Genomic DNA, 18,148 nt, shown 5'->3' on the forward strand with positions numbered 1-18,148 from the left:
GAGGTAGAGCCCTCATGGAGAACTTCTGCTAGGGCAGTGTGGAAGGGAAATGTGAGGTCAGAGACCCCACACAGAATCCCCACTGGGGTACTGCCTAGTGCAGCCATGAGAAGAGGGCCACCGTCTTCCAGACCCCAGAATGACAGATCCACTGACAGCTTGCACTGTGTGCCTAGAAAAGCCAGAGACACTCAACGCTGGCCCATGAAAGAAGCCAGGAGTGGGGCTGTACCCTGCAAAGCTACAGGGGCGGAGCTGTCCAAGGCTGTGGGAGCCCACCTCTTACATCAGCATGACCTGGATGTGAGACATGAAGTCAAAGGAGCTCATTTTGGAACTTTAATGTTTAATAACAGCCCTACTGGATTTCAGACTTGCATGGGGCTTATAGCCTCTTTGTTTTGGCCAATTTCTCCCATCTGGAACAGGTATATTTACCCAATGCCTGTACCCCCACTGTGTCTAGGAAGTAATTAACTTGCTTTCGATTTTACAGGCTCACAGGCAGAAGGGACTTACCTTGCCTCAGATGAGACTTTGGACTTGGACTTTTGGGTTAATGTTGGAATGAGTTAAGACGCTGGGGGACTGTTGGGAAGGTATGATTGTGTTTTGAAATGTGAGGATATGAGATTTGGAAGGGGCCAGGAGTGGGATGATATGATTTGGCTGTGTTCCCACCCAAATCTCATCTTGAACTGTAGTTTCCACAATCCCCACAAGTCATGGGAGGGACTCCGTATGAGGTTACTGAATCATGGGGGCAGTTACCCCCAGTGCTGCTGTTCTTGTGATAGTGAGTGAGTTCCCATGAGATCTGATGGTTTTAAAAGGGACTTTGCTTGGCACTTCTCTCTCCTGCCACCATGTGAAGAAGGATATGTTTGCTTTCCCATCTGTCATGACTGCATGATTGTAAGTTTCCTGATGTGTTTGCTTTCTCTTCTGTCATGACTGCACGACTGTAAGTATCCTGAGGCCTCCCCAGCCCTGTGGAACTATAAGTCAATTAAACCTCTTTCCTTTACAAATTACCCAGTCTTGGGTATTTCTTCACAGCATCATGAGAATGGACTAATACAACTAGAGATATATAAGAGACATTTTAAATAAAATGCAGTATGGTACAGTGGTACAGAATGTGGGCTCAAGATATCTGTCATACTGTTTAGGACAGACCTATAGCACTACCACTTCCTACCTGTATGATCTTGGGTAAATCACTAAGCCTCAATTTTCTCATCTGGAAATGGGGTAACAGTAGTATAAACCTCATAGAATTGCTATGAGGGTGAAATGAAGAAATGCATGTGAAGCTCTTGGCTCAATGCCTGGCATATAATAAGCATTTAATAACAGTTAGCTATTGTCATTACTACTATTATCAGTGTTAGCACTTAGCTTTTCATCTCCAGGATCATCTCATCTACTAGTTCCCAGAATTCCCCCTCCTTATGGTTCTCCTAGATTTACTTTTCACATCTTTACATATCCTAAGTTCTAACAATGCACCAACCACTGTCGTCTAGATGTCCTTTAGTACTACAAAACCAATATATACTCATGTAGTCCCTCAGTCTGGTACTGTCTCATCTCACACTTTCCTACATGAACTCATCTTATCATCACTTCTTCAACTGGAAACTTTAGTGAGTTAGCCTTAATTCTTCCTTCATATCTGCATTCAATTCTTTACCAAACTGTTCTAATTTTACTTCAACATTTCCTCAAGACAGCCTTGTTCTTCATTTCAAATGTAACAGGTTTTGGCTCTTATCATCTTTCACCTGGACTAATTTGAGAATCTTCTTCAAGGAATGCGTGTCACCATATATCCTACATTCTATTTCATCCTCCAAGTTGCCATCAGCTTTATACTAAAAACCAAATCCAATCAAATTAATTTATTGCTTGGAGATATTTGTTGCATCTATCCAATGCCTACAAAAATAGATATCCTTCACTATCTGGCTCTGACCTATCTTTTCAGGCCTCATCTCCTACAAATCCCACTCTGACTTTGCGTCTCAATTCCAGTCCCAATGAATGTGTCTGTCTTCCAGTCCACATATGCTATGTATGTCTCCAATTCCTATTTAAAAAAAAAAAAAAAAGGAGAGAGACAAGGTCTCACTCTGTTGTCCAGGCTGGAGTGCAGTGATGCAATCGTAGCTCACAGTAACCTTGTACTCCTGGCCTCGAGCAAGCCTCTCATCTCAGCCCCCCAAAGCAATGGAATTATAGGCATGAGCCACTGTGCTTGGCCTTCCAACTCCTTTTCTTTGCACATTTTGATACCCCGCCATTTCTGTCCACCAGTTCCCTTCTTTGCCAAGCCAACTCCCTCTAAATGTCATCACTCTGAAACCTTTCCTCACTACAGCTTTTTCTATTCTCTCACAACATTCTGTTCCTATATATTTTAATACATAGCACACTGTATTGTGAAGCTCTCTTCGTTTGACACTTCTGCTAGACTGTGAAATCCTTAAGAAGGATTGTCTTGCTTTTTTTATTGTTAACACCCAGCACATAGAACATTTGCTGGCACATTAATCCGTACTAAATGAATCATTAAAACTAAAATCAGCCCTGCTTACAGTTACGCTAACAATTTCCCTTATACAGAAGGAAACCAAATGCAAGAAATTTTCAGTACAACTCCATGCCTTTTCTAGTTCATAACAATTGCTAATATCAGATAAAAAATATGAGACTTAAACGTTTACTTTAAAGAATTACCATTGTTTGACAGGAAACTGTTATCTGAGCTATCTGAGCACTCATCACAGCAAAATGGGCAGGGAAGTTCTTCTTGCTAGGTTGTGATGCTTTATACCTATTCTTTAGTTTACTCAACTCTAGAAGATCCCATGACTCTAAAACACTTGTCTAGAACATGGCTGTTGAAAGCTCTTCTGTGTGCTTATTCAAGCTCCAGTTTATAACCACTTTTCTATTGCATTTCTTGTTTTTCTTAGGCTCTAGTTATCTTCAATCACTTTTTATAACACCTCAATTCTATTTCAGGTATTCATTTTCTCAGTTTTCATGGTCAAGATAGTTTTTTTTTAAAACAAACCCACAGTTGGCTAGATGCGGTCACTCATGCCTGTAATATCAGAACTTTGGGAGGCCAAGATAGGTGGACTGCTTGAGTTCAGGAGTCCAAGATCAGCCTGACCAACACAGTAAAACCCCATCTCTACTTAAAATACAAAAATGAGCCAGGTGAGGTGGCATGCGCCTACAGTCCCAGCTCCTCAAGAGGCTAAGGTGGGAGGATCGCTTGGGTCTGGGAGGTTGAGGCTGTAGTGAGCCATGATTGTGTCACTGCACTCCAGTCTGTCTCAAAACAAACAAAAACAAAACAAAACAAACCCACAGTCATTAGTTTTCCTAATCCCAAGGAATAAAAATCTCCTTTCATGGAATTTATTTACCTTCTATTCCTTTCTAATCCTTAGTTTCTATTTTCTGATGAAGCACATTTCAGCAGGAGTCAGCCCTCTACATCAATATTTCATATCATTCCTCTATAATTTGACCTCAGTAAAACACAGCTCTAATAATACCTGTTTGATCACTGCCTAATGGACTATAACAAAAATCACATGTGGCATTTTGTGTGTGTGTGTGTGTGTGTGTGTGTGTGTGTGTGTGTGTGTGAGTCCTGCCCAAAGGTACTGCAGAAGTAATCATACATACATACATTAATTTTTAATTGTAGTAAAATAAACACAAAAATAAAATTTACCATCTTAACTTTTTTTTGTTTTCAGAAAGGGTCTCACTGTGTCACCCAGGCTGGAGCACAGTGATGTGATCAGATCACTGCAGCCTGGAACACCTGGGCTAAAGGGATCCTCCCCTCTTAGCTGGGATTACAGGTCTTAACTATTTTTAAGTGTACAGTTCTTAAGTACATTCACATTGTTGTGTAACACATCTACACAGCTTTTTTCATCTTGCAAAAGAAAAACTCTGCCATTAAACAACAACTCCCTTTTCTCCCCTCCTTCCAGCCCCTGGCAGCCATCATTCTATTTTCTCTATGAATTCGACTATTCTAGGTATCTCATATATGTAGAATCATTTATTTTTGGTTTTTTTTGATCACTGGCTTATGTCACTTACCATAAAGTCCTCCAGGCTGTAGCATATGTTTGATTTCCTTCCTTAAGGCTGAATAATATTTCACTGTATATATATTCCACATTTTATTTATTCATCCATCAATGGACACTTGGTTTGCTTTCATCTTTTGGCTAATATGAATAATTTGTACACCCATGTTTGTACAAATTATTCAATTTCAAAGAGTTGAGTTGTTTTAAATTCTTTTGGGTAGGCTGGGAGTGCTGGCTCATGCCTGTAATCCCAGCACTTTGGGAGGCCCAGACAGGAGGATCACCAGAGGTCAGGAGGTGGAGACCAGCCTGGCCAACACGGTAAAACCCCATCTCTACCAAAAATACAAAAATATTAGCCAGGCACGGTGGCACGCACCTGTAATCCCAGCTACTCGGGAGGCTGAGGCAAGGAGAATCACTTGAACCTGAGAGGCAGAGGTTGCAGTGAACCCAGACTGCAGAGGTTGCAGCAAACCCAGATTGCGCCACTGCACTCCAGCCTGGGTGACAGAGCAAGACTCTGTCTCAAAAAACAAAACAAAACAAAATTATATATATATATGGTAAATTTCTAGAAGAGGAGTTGCTGGATCTTTTTTTTTTTTTTTAGACGGAGTCTCACTCTGTTGCCTAGGCTGGAGTGCAGTGGTGCAATCTCAGCTCACTGTGACCTCCGCCTCACGGGTTCAAGCAATTCTCCTGCCTCAGCCTTCTGAGTAGCTGGGATTACAGGCGCCTGCCACCACGCCCGGCTAATTTTTGTATTTTTAGTAGAGACAGGGTTTCACCATGTTGGTCAGGCTGGTCTCAAGCTCCTGACCTCGTGATCCGCCCGCCTTGGCCTCCCGAAGTGCTGGGATTACAGGCATGAGCCACTGCTCCCAGCCTGGATCATATTTTATATATACATACATATATATACATACACACAGCTTTATTAAGATATAATTCACAGCATTTACATAGCATTTAAAGTGTAGAATTCAAATGGGTTTTTTTAAGTAAATGTGAGGAGTGGTGTAACCACCATCACAATCAACTTTAGAATACTCATCACTCTTGAGTAATGAAACTCTGTGCCCATTAGCAATCACTCTTATCTATAAATGAACACCTCCCAAATTTACATATCCATTTTGTAACTGCAGACTCGCATATTCAAGTTTGGATATCTAACACGCAAAACAAATTTAACATGCCTGAAAATGAAGCCCTAATATTTCCCTATAAAACCTACTCTTCTTACAATCTTCACATCTCAAATAGGAACTTCATCCATCCATTTGTTCAAACCAAAAATCTTAGAATCTTCTTTTTTTCACATCTTCTAGCTAATGACTCAATAATCCTCTTGGCCAAACCTTCAAAATATATCCATAATCCAATCTCTTCTCATCACTTCATCTACTACCAGTCAAAAATAAATCACCTTATTTTGTCTGGATTATGGCAATTATTTCCTAACCCTTCTCCTATTCTGTCCTTGTCTTCCTACAATCTATTTTCAACACAAGAGCCAGAGAGATCCTTTCTAAAAGTATATCAAATCATGTCAATCCTCTGCCTCAATCCCTCCATTGGCTTCCTATTTCACTCAGGTTAAAAGCCAAAGTCTTCCCAATGGCTCACCACGCCTTATGTGATATGACCTCCTGCTACTTCTGTGACCTCATCTCCTTCCTGCCTCTTCCTCTGCTCTGCCTCTCGCTGCTTCTCTGCATATACAAGACACCCTCCCATTCTTGTATTCATTGCTCCCCTTGTCTGGAATGCTCTTTTCCCAGATCAACATGACTCATTCCCTCATTGTATTCACATCTCAGCTTAAATGACCCCTTATCAGTGAGCCTTCTTGACCACACTATTTAACTTTGCAATGTGCCACTTACCCTGTGCACTTTCTATCCCCTTTGCCTGCTTTATTTTGCTCCAAAACTTTTACTTCCACATAATTTTATGCCTGATCCTGCTGCTTCTAACATTTCTTTTAACTTTAAAAATACTTAAAAGATAGAGTGGAGAATATTTTAGAAAACAGAAACATACTGTACTATTGTTTTGCAAGCTGAATTCATTTTTTTCATGAAATTATGATTGTCCTTCAATGTCAACAAATATTTCTGCAGGAAAAGTATCATATTCTTTCTAAAACATTTTTCCATTTAGGTTGCTTTTTATTTTACCTTGCCGATTAACTTCATTTTGAAGTAGCTCTTCCATTGCCTCCTCCTCCGCAATATCTAAAGGTGTATCTCCTTCACTGTTGACAGCCCCTACATGTGCTCCTTGACCAATCAAAAACCTGTAAAACCAAAGGGAAAACAGTTAAGCAAAAGATATTATCATTGAAATAAAACTAAATGCATAACCAATGAGGAAAGTTCCTATATAAAGCAGCAATGAAGGGCAGTATACACATTATTTAAATTTGAAAAAACTATCAGGCCAGGCGCAGTGGCTCACGCCTGTAATCCCAGCACTTTGGGAGGCCAAGACGGGCGGATCACGAGGTCAGATCAAGACCATCCTAACACGGTGAAACCCTGTCTCTACTAAAAATACAAAAAATTAGCCGGGCGTGGTGGTGGGCGCCTGTAGTCCCAGCTACTCAGGAGGCTGAGGCAGGAGAATGGCGAGAACCCGGGAGGTGGAGCTTGCAGTGAGCTGAGATCAAGCCAAAAAAACAAAAAAAACAAAAAACAAAACTATCTAGAGCATGTTTCTTTTTTAAATTTATATTTCCTAATTTTTCTATAATGTACATACGTTGCTTTACCAATATAAAAATTTTAATTTTTAATAATAATTAGAAAGTATTTCATTAAAATGCTAATTTTTAATAATAATTAGAAAGTCTCATAGGATCCACCTCCACTGAGACTTCTCATTATCTCCATATGGACTGGTTTCTTTACTGGTCTCTGTGCTCCCAATCTCATCCCACAAGCAAGAGTTCTTAAGCTGGGGTTCAGGGGTAAAATTCAGAAGGTTCATAAAAAATTCAATTAACACAGATACATTAAATTATTGCTTATCATTATTTTAAAATTAGAGTAGTTATTAAACCCACCACTAAGTCTTTTTATTTAATATTTTACTAAAGAAGCAGACAGATAATTATACTACAAATATATTTTTTAAATATTTTGATGAGTGCACTCCAATATAATTGGCTTCTGCGTACTCTGTATTTTATTTTAAGCATCCAAAACACAATTCTAAGAAAGTATCTATGGGCTTCATCAAACCTGCCAAAGGCATTCAGATACAAAAAGGTTATTAATCTCTTTAATCATGTCAACAGCACATTTCCCAGAGTCATCTACTGAACGATGTAACTAACCATCTATTACCCAAGTCGATTTCTTTTTTCTCTCTTTTTGTTTTTTTTGAGACAGAGTCTCGTTTTGTCACCCAGGCTGGAGTGCAGCGGTGTGATCTCTGCTCACTGCAAGCTCCGCTTCCCGGGTTCATGCCATTCTCCTGCCTCAGCCTCCCCAGTAGCTGGGACTACAGGCGCCCACCACCACGCGTGGATCTTTTTTTTTTTTTTTTTTTTTTTTTTTTTTGTATTCTTAGTAGAGACGAGGTTTCACCGTGGTCTCAATCTCCTGACCTTGTGATCCGCCTGCCTCGGCCTCCCAAAGTGCTGGGATTACAGGAGTGAGCCACCACACCCAGCCTACCCAAGTCAATTTCTAACTTAAAAAATTTTTGGATGGCTCTACGATGCTAGGAGAAAAGATCATGTACAGCCCTCACTGATCTGGCCTTGTCTTCTTTTTCAGCCTCCTCCTTCTTCCGGCATCACACTTTAGGCGCCAACAATATAGAACTACTTGTAGTTCTAAATTAAACCATTTTATTTGGGTATCCCTGGTTTTATTTTTCCATATATAAAGAATGGGTCTTTTTCTTCATGTTCCTAACCAATTTAGCTCCTTCATATTTAGACTATATAAAAATATTCTAATTATAAAATAGTTTTTTTAAAAAAGTACACGTCCACAGAGGGAAAAAAGAACTCCTTTATTCCTCTCCTACTATTATGTTCCCTCCCCCAGAGATAAACACTATCAACAGTAGGGCAAAAATCTTTCCAGTACCTCTGCCATAAATTTTTATGTGTGTAAACATATATACACCATCACTTTTGGGGTTCTTTTCGTAAAGCACAAATTAATGAGATTATTCTAAATGAAGTATAATGTAACTCTTCCCTTCTAACACCTGAAAAATATTCCATAGTATGTCTGGTTCATACCTTCATTTAATATTATTCTCTTAATAGATGTGCACTTAAATAGACAGTTGAAATCAACAATTTAAAATTTTCCCAACATCATGAAGATAAAACATGTTGTCATTGCTTTAATTTATATTTCCTGATTACACATGAGACTGAAAATATTTAGATATATTTACTGGCATTTGTATTTCTCCTTTTGTGAACTGCTTATGTACATTCTTTGCTGGTATTTCAAACGTATTCATTAATTCAACCAATATTTATGGAGTGTCTAGGATGCATCTGGCACTATGTTACATACAAGGAATATAAAGGTAAACAAAAAGAAACACAGAACTTCCCTTCAAAAAGTTTATAGTCTAGTAAGACAGTCAGATTAAATACACAAATAAATGTAAAGCTGTGGTAGGTCCTGTAACAGAATTAAAAAGAATATTTCCTCATATACTACAAATAAATGAGTCTAAAGCAGAAAGGTAAGATATAGTGGAGTCTTGCTGTGCTATGCGCTGAGAGAATATGTAATTATTCTCCTAGGCAAAATTCCAAACAATTAGGAATATTTACATAAAAATACATCTATTCTGCTTGGGTATCACAAATCATTCAAAGGATACAAAGATTGAGAATAAAAGGAATATTTCAGACTAGCTGCAGCTTGAAGTACAGGAAGTAGAGTTTCAAGGAAATACCAGGTCAAAGCCAAATACAGACAATATAGAATTTATATAAACAGGAAGGATGTTAAGAGAAACTAACAGAGTAAAGTACCAAAACTGCTGGCAGGAAGCAGGGCCCAAAGCAATCCTTGAGCCAAAAGATTATGTATGTGTGTATGTGTGTATGTATGTATGTATGTATGTATGTATGAGTGCATGCAAATACACAATTCACAAACTTCTCCTGCACTCTAGAACTATTACTTGCAAATGTAAATGTTACAAAGGCACATTTGAAAAAATAATAATAAATAATAATAAACAAAATCTCACGGATTGATTAATCCTATGGTGGATTAATTCTTATCCACCATAAATAGTTTCCAAAAGCAATTCAAAGGTTGGATGGGTGAAAAAAGCGGAAACTTTTATGCTCTGCAGACTTCGGGTTCAGTTCCCACCTCTGCCTGTTGACACCTGTGTGACATTCAAAGATATAGTTGAGTATAATACATTGTAGTTATATATTATTTAGTTAAAGTTATATATATATAACTTAACTAAAATCTAATTTATAAAATAACTTTACAGGGCAATGTGGTTTAAATGAGTTAAAAATAAAATTAAAGTACTATCTGTTGTCATATGCAAAATTATCACATTTAGAAAGCAATGTTTCACTTTGGTAGGCCAAGGTGGGCAGATCACCTGAGGTCAGAAGTTCAAGACCAGCCTGGCCAACATAGCAAAACCCCAACTCTACTAAAAAAATACAAAAAAATTAGCTGGGTGTGGTGGCGCACACGTGTAATCCCAGCTATTTGGAGGCTAAGACAGGAGAATCGCTTGAACCCAGAAGGCAGAGGTTGTAGTGAGCCGAGATTGTGCCACTGCATTCCAGCCTGGGTGACAGGGCTAGACTCCATTTCAAAGGGGGGAAAAAGAAAAAGAAAGAAAGCAATGTTTAAGATAATGTTAAACAAACTACAGGCTATCTGGAATATGAGAATTTCACTTTGAAAGACCCTGGAGATATTGAAAACAAACATCTAGATTTCCTTCAGAACAAAAACTGGGGTATTAGAAGCTACTTGTGTGGCTGTTAATTAGGAAAAATATGCCATACTTATTCTAAGATTCCTTGGAAAGAAAAACAAAAACAAAAAACAAACAAACAAATTTTCACATAGGTGTTCCAAACTGAAAGTTAGAAGATTGGGCTACATTTCAAATGAACAACCCTATTGAGTGCTTCAGGGTAAGGAAAATCAGGCCTATATTTTCTTAACAATACTTAATAATTTCCTTAAGCAATTTAAAGGTAGTCAACATAAGAGATGCCACCTAGTACAGGATGAAATTCTTTTTTATCTTTATTTTTGAAGAGACAGTCTCATTCTGTTGCCCAGGCTGGAATGCAGTAGTGCAATCATAGTTCATTGTAACCTTGAACTCTTAGGCTCAAGCCATCCTAACTGCCTCAGCCTCCCTAGTTGCTAGGAATACAAGAACATACCATGACACCCAGCTAAATTAAAAAAAAAAAATTTTTAGGAATGGGGTCTCCCTTTGTTGCCCAGGCTGGTCTCAAACTCCTGGCATTATGCAATCCTCCCACCTTGGGATTACAGGTGTGAGCCACCGGGCCCAACCATGAAATTCTTAACAAATTGTAGAAACGAAAAATGGTAATCTGACAGATTTAATTGAGATTTATAATACTCTAGAAACTCTGATTTGATAATTTTAGATAGATAAATGAGTAAGCTTCCAAATCAAGACATGATCCAAAAGGATTTTTACAAAATTATTTATGTGCTAACTGGAAAATCTAACAAAAGGTGTAAAGTTAACAAAGCTATTGGTTGCAATGTGAATATGGTATATTAGATAAACAGGTGAGATTCTGGGTTAAGTGACTTTGGAAGACAAATTTTGATAGTCTCCACTATCTTCTGAGTTTTGTCAAAAACCAAACCACAGAAGCAAATATTTAAGAAAAGGAAATAGCTCATTTAAAAATTTTGATCTTTTAAGAAAAAATTTAAGAAAAACTTTGTTTTTAAACTAGAAGCTAATGAGAACTTAGTGAAGAGAGACAAAGAAAGCAATTATCAGCAAGAGCTAAATATATTTAGTGTCCAAATTTAATGTATATTTTCTTATTCAGTTGATATGGTTTGGCTCTATCTCCCCACTCAAATCTAATACTAAATTGCAATTCTTAGTGTTGCAGGTGGGGCCTGGTGGGAGGTGACTGCATCACGAGGGTGGTTTCTAATGGTTTATCACCATCCTCTTAGTGCTGTCTTAGTGCTGATAGAGTTCTCGCGAGATATGGCTGTTTGAAAGTGTGTAGCACCTCCCTCTTTGCTCTCTTTCTCTCTTCTTGCTGGCCATATGAAGACGTGCACACTTCTCCTTTGCCTTCTGCCATAATTCTAAGTTTACTGAGGCTTCCCCTGCCATGCTTCCTGTACAGCCTGTGGAACAGTGAGTCAATTATACCTCTTTTCTTCATAAATTACCCTGTCTCAGGTAGTTCTTCATAGCAGTGCAAGACTGGACTAATACATTACTATAGAAAAAGTACTATCAAAAAGTTATTTTAACCAATATACAAAGTTTTAAAAATCAGAAAGTCAGCAAAATAGCACTGTAATAGTTATGCTTCTTGAAAATCTGAATAACTTACTCAAAGCCATCCTAGGAGAAATTATGAAAACTAAACTATCCGAACTATTCAAAGATTAAGCAGAACATTACACTATTCAGAAATAAATGCTATTTTCATTAGCAAGTCTCTGAGCAACAAAATGCAAAATAGTAAATAATCTTATGATTATTTCTCATTGGTAGAAATGCACTTTCCCATTTTCTTTTGAAAGTTCTATATCCCAATGAAAGATACTGTGTAACATTATGAATCCAAACAAAAGTTCTGACCTCAGACCTTTGAAAGTTTTCTTAAAAATAACAGTTCTTTTCTATCAGTACTTAACAAATGTGACATGTGGTCTCCATGATTTCTGATGAGAAATCTGCTGTCATTCAAACTATTTATCCCCCCTCTGGTATAGTTTCTAATTTCTTTCAAGATTTTTTAATCTTCAATTTTCAAAAGTCTGCATATGGCATGTCTTGGTGTGGACTGCTTTGGTTTATCCTGTTAGGAGTTTACTAGGTTTCTTAAATCTTCAGGTTTATGTCTTTTGCCAAATTTGGGACAAGTTTTCAGTGACCATTTCTTTTAATACTTTTCCAGCCATGCCCTCTTTCTCCACTTCTTCCGAGAGATCTGATGGCATAGATGTTTGCTCTTTTGCTGCAGTCCTGAGGCTCTGTTCATTTTTAGCCTATTTTCTCTCTGCTGTTCAGATTTGGCAATTTCTATTGTTCTATCAGTTTACTGATTCAATCTTCTATTTCCTCCATTCTGCTACTGAGCCTATCATCCACTGAAGTTTTTAATTTAGTTACTGGGTTTTTCAGCTCTAAAATTTCTATTTGGTTCTTCTATTTATTTCTTTGCTAAGACTATTTTTTCATTTGTTTCAGGCATGCTCATTCATAATTGCTTGTTGAAGCATTTTAAGATAGCTGGCTTTATAATCTTTGTCAGATAATTTTAATATCTGTTATCCTGGTGTTCATCTCTATTAATTGTCTTTTTTCACTCAATTTGAGATCTTCTGGGTTCCTAGCATGACAATTTTCTCTCTCTTTTTTTTTTTGAGACAGGGTCTCACTCTGTTGTCCAGGTTGGAGTGCAGTGGCATGATCACAGCTCACTACAGCCATGACCTCCCCAGCTCAAGTGATCCTCCCACCTAAGCCTTCCGAGTAGCTGGCATTACAGGCATGTGCCATCACGCCTGGCTAATTTTTTTTTTTTTTTTTTGGTAGAGATGAGGTTTCGCCATGTTGCGCAGGCTGGTCTCAAACTCCTAGACTCAGGTGATCCACCCCCTTGGCTTCCCAAAGTGCTAGGATTACAGTTGTGAGCCACCACACTCAGCCAGACAATTTTTAATTAAAATCTGCACACTTTGGGTATTATAAGACTCTAGATCTTACTTAAATTTTCTGTGTTAGTTGGCTTTGTTTGATCTTGCTCCAGCAGATGAAGATAGTGAGGTGCCATCTCATTTCATCAAGTTGCGGGTGGATGTTCAGGTTCCCCACTTGTCCTCCATTTAAACTACAGATGGGGCAGCTTCTTGATTCCCCTGGGCTGGGTGGGAATCCTGACTCTCCACTCCACCTCCACTGACATGTCTCTGGCTGAGAAGCTACTGCTCCCATGTAGCCTCTACTAATACCCCTGGGTGCTGGGGGTTGGGGTGCATAGGTAGAGAACGGCTTTTTTACTGCTTAGAAGTGGTGAAAGTATTCATTCTCCAATAGGACTCCTCTGATGCCACTTAGCAGGGAAGGACAGAAACTCCTCTTTACTCCCAAATAAATGTAGAAGTTTTGGCTTCCCACATGGTCTCCAGTAACACTACAAGTTGGGGAAAGGCTAGTTAACCATTCTATGGGAATTAAAGTCCCAACTCTGTACCTGGCCTAATTTGACACAATTCCAGTGGAGGAGGTGTTAGGGTGCCTCATAACAGCTTGGTGAGGATGGAAATCTAGGATCCCTACTTGGCCTTTGCAGGTATGAGTGTGACCAGTGTTTTTTTCTGTGGTGTTTGGTTGAAGTAGAATAGTTATTCTCAAAAAGTTTTCTGTCTTGCTAGGCTGTCCCTCTACTAGTATTTAAAAGATTGGGCTTTTGCTGGCGCTTTCTTTGTCTGTGGCCATTGCACTTCTGGGTTATCAGCTTCTTCAGCCCTAATTATGGAATATATGAGGCTAAAAGAAAAGGCAGCGAACTACTGCTGTGTCATTATTTGGGTCCTGAGATCCCTAGCTCCTCTGCCTTATTCTCTCCACCTTTCAGAGTCTTCTTGTGTTTTACACATAATACTCAGAGTTTTTAGTTGTACTCAGCATATAGTATAATTAATTATACCAGTAAAAAAGACCAGGCTAACACTTACGAGAGAAATTAATCTATTTGTGAAATGTGGCACCTAGATTGTCATTTATAAAAGACAAATTCACAATTAGGGGAAGTATTTACATTTTCTTCATAAAGTAACTCTTAAACATAGGAAATGCTCAAGACAAAATCTTTCTCTCAATTTTTCCCTAGAGAATTGATTCTAAACCTCTTCAATCATGTATTAACTCTTGAAAACCATGTATTTATTAAAAACACTTACATGCCTTAGCATCTTACTTTATTACTGCAACTTCCAATTCTCAGAGGCAAAAGTACTACTTATTGTTTAACAATTCTAAGATGCACATTTCCTACACATTTTAATGTCATTGAAATCTTCTACAATCAATGAATCTTAAAATCAATGACTTTGTATAATTGATGTTGGCCAGGTGGCAGACATGACTGGGTTGTCATTATCATCCACATGTGACACCAGTCACAGCTATTTATATTGTTTTCACTTCAGTTGAGTTATGTACGTTGTTGGAATCATATTTGTTGACCTTAACTATTATATAAAATTTCTTCTGGATGTTGTCTGAAAACTTTATGTTGATATTTTATGGTAAGATCAAGACAGTGCCAAAATCAAAGCTTGCAGAATGCCTACCAGTGACGCAGAAGAAAATCCCAAGCAAGCAATGTTATATACTCTAAGCAGCACAGAGAATGATACTGTGTGTGTGTGGCGGGGGCGCGGGTGAAACTTATGGGATAAAAATAAATACTGCACCATAATTTTATTTAATTTTTAAAATTGGTATTTATGATGTTACAACGATGGCACCTTAGATCTGACGAAATCCAGTATGTGCATTATAAATATACCAAAATATTTCTGGCTTCCTACTGTACTTTTTCCATTGATAGCTCAAATTAGACCAATCTAAATTAGTATTCTACTACGCTTTCTCCCTCTTCTTCGGCTTCCCCTAATTCCGCTCTTTAGATCCCTTAATAAGTTTAATGATATCATTTTCCCAATGACAAAGGCTAGAAAGAGAGGCAGAATAGTGTAGTGTCTAAAATGCACATTTGAAAAGTTAAGACTGTGTAGGTTCAAACCCTAGCTCTGACACATATTTTGTGTGATTTCTCTCTATGACTCAGTCTCTTCATCTGTATTTTTTTTTTTTAATTTTTTTTTATTTTAGAGATGAGGTCTCATTCTGTGGCTCAGGCTGAAGGGAACAGGTGCAATCACAGTTTACTGCAGCCTCAAACTCCTGGGCTCAAACGATCCTCCCACCTCAGCCTCCCAAGTAACTAGGCCTACTGGAATGCACTGCCAGGCCCAGCTGATTTTTTTGTTGTTGTTGGTAGAGATGGGGTAGCTAGGTTGCTGAAGCTGGTCTATAACTCTTGGCCTCAAGCAATCCTCCCACCTAGGCCTCTCAAGGTGTTGGGATTATAGGTGTTGGCCATTGTGCCTAGCCAAATAACAATTACTATTATTATTATTATTATTATTATTATTATTATTATTATTATTATTTTGAAATGGACTCTTGCTCTGTCACCCAGGCTGGAGTGCAGTGGCGCGATCTCCACTCACTGTAAGCTCCGCCTCCTGGGTTCACGCCATTCTCCTGCTTCAGCCTCCCGAGTAGCTGGGACTACAGGCGCCCGCCACCACGCCAGCTAATTTTTTGTATGTTTACTAGAGACGGAGTTTCACCGTGTTAGCCAGGATGGCCTCGATCTCCTGACTTCGTGATCCGCCCGCCTCGGCCTCCCAAAGTGCTGGGATTACACGTGTGAGCCACCGCGCCTGGCCCCCAAATAACAATTATTAATACAGGTCTATTATCTCTCGCCTAAACCCAAATTTCAAAATTGTTCGTATTTTTTTCACCCTAAGAGGTCTGAGAAAAACAAACAGAAAATTCCATGTCTTTGTTACTGTGAATAGTGCTGCGATGAACATATATGTGCATGTATCTTTACGATACAAATTTATTTTCCTTTGGGTATATAACCAATAATGGGATTGCTGGGTCAAATGGTAATTGTTTTAAGGTTTTCAGAAATCACCAAATTGCTTTCCACAATGGCTTGATCTAATTTACATTTCTACCAGCAGAAGAAAAGTAAAAGTTTTTCATATTTTAGGAAGATAATATTATGGATTATGTAACACTCCCACCAGGTCTGGGACAGCACTCCATAACCAAACACAAAATTATTTCTGCAAAAAAAAAACAAAAAACACATTTACAGTTAAGTGAGATAAAGACTACAAATAGCCTCCCATCAGTGCAGGTCATCTGTTGCCAAATGTGCCTACAACAAACTTAAAATTTATGTTTTCATTTTTTGCAGTTTTGGAGGTTTATGCATAAGGACCTGTGGGTAGTAGTACATTTTTATGTGACTGTTAGGATGACTGAAATTATGTTACTTAAAGGACTTAGAACAGTAAAAAAAACACACACCCAGTAAGCACTTGGTAAATGTTAGCTATTTATCATCATTAGCACCACCTTTGATTTTTCTTCCTACCTTAGTACTTGGATCCAGTAAATCACACCAAGACTTATCAATTCTATTCTCCAAATTTCTTTCAGATCTGCTCTACTTCCAGTCTCACTGCCACTGCCCTAGTTTTCTTGCCCAGCCTCTCTAATTTGTCAAGAATCTTCCAAAATACAGTCTGAAAGGTCATCACTTCCCTAAAACTGCATCACCATCAACGGACAAACTCAGCCTGGCATACAAATCCTTTACGTTGTAACCCCAGCTCACTTTCCCAGTCTTATCTGCTACCCTCTCCATATTCCACTAATGCCTTCTCTCCAAGAAATTATGGCTCCAATAAGGCCCTTTTGTTTAATGCAATCAGAACCAGTATTTGTTTGGTTAACCAAAAAGGCTGACTGAAATAGGTAATCAAAAAATATAACACATAGGCATAAATAATGCATTAATTTAATCATACAAGACATAAATGTATATTTATTTATCCATCCTTTAGTGAAGACTAGTCTATTTCTTTGGATGATGTCTTCATGACTATAAATCCATGCTGTCTTTCTTGCATAAATGATATCCGTAATGTGTCATCTAAGACTTCAAACTGTCTTTAGAGTGAACCAAAAACTTGAAGTCAACTGCAAAGCAATTTGAGTAGAAAATCCTTTTAGTTTTTTTTTTTCTTTCAGTCTTTGAGTTGTCTCACCCCCATCTAATTAAACAACAACCATCCTTTTAGGGCATTGCCATTGAGTCTTTCCAAAGTATTCAACTTTGTTATCTTAGCAACGATATTCTGGTTTTGCATATGACAGGCATTAACAGGTAGAAAACACATACAAATAACTTTTGGTAGGTCTGCAATTCAACTGTTGGAAACAGAACTGTGAGCTTAGTAGAAGTGGCCTACTAGCTGCAATGTTTAGGCATATGGATATCAGTCAATAAGTTTTAACAAAGAAATGGTAAGTATAAATACAGTGGTAGCCAGTTAAAAGAACTTTATCGTATATTATTTCTCATTTGTGAATGATATGACTTTCCTCAGGCAGCTCCCAACTCGCAGAGGCAAAAATTATGCTCATCCTTTAAAATAAACAAATGTTACCTCCTCCAGAATCTTTCTTTAATTGGCCTAGGTAGAATTAAGCACTTCTTCCTCAGAGTTCCTTATATACTGGTCCATTTAGTCTACCAAGTATTAGAGTTAACTGACTTCACATATATCTATCTATAAGCCTGAAGATGAGAATCTACGTTGCAGTCATTTTCAAATCTCACAGTGCCCAATGCTACTATCAGTTATGATATAATGGAAAAAATACCATCAGAATTTAAGTCTCAAGAATGAGAGTTCAGTTCTGATTGTGAAATAGGAATAACAGTGAACATTCCCATAAATTTCCATGAAAAACCGAGTAAGAATGTATATGGGAACATCTATAGCTTTTAGCAAATGTATCTCATTATTATTATACAAGGACATAAATACCCCAAATAAAATTTTAATATTTTCCTAAGATCTTAATTTCTCCAAGACTTCTAATCAAAATACATATGCTTTGTACTAATGAAGTAT

The 18,148-nt window shown here is 38.0% G+C and overlaps 1 protein-coding gene across 6 annotated transcripts in view; it reads right to left on the bottom strand.

Moving 5' to 3' along the window:
• PPP1R12A (protein phosphatase 1 regulatory subunit 12A) overlaps positions 1–18,148 on the bottom strand; it is a 166,306-nt gene that overhangs the window by 71,322 nt on the left and 76,836 nt on the right. For all 6 annotated transcript variants that reach the window (XM_024257404.3, XM_024257406.3, XM_024257405.2 and 3 more), the window contains exon 3: positions 6,317–6,435. In XM_024257404.3, coding sequence (XP_024113172.2) covers positions 6,317–6,435 — 119 coding nt within the window. The remainder of the gene's footprint in view (positions 1–6,316; positions 6,436–18,148) is intronic.

The sequence above is a fragment of the Pongo abelii genome, chromosome 10 (assembly GCF_028885655.2).
Source record: "Pongo abelii isolate AG06213 chromosome 10, NHGRI_mPonAbe1-v2.0_pri, whole genome shotgun sequence".
NCBI lineage: Eukaryota > Metazoa > Chordata > Mammalia > Primates > Hominidae > Pongo > Pongo abelii.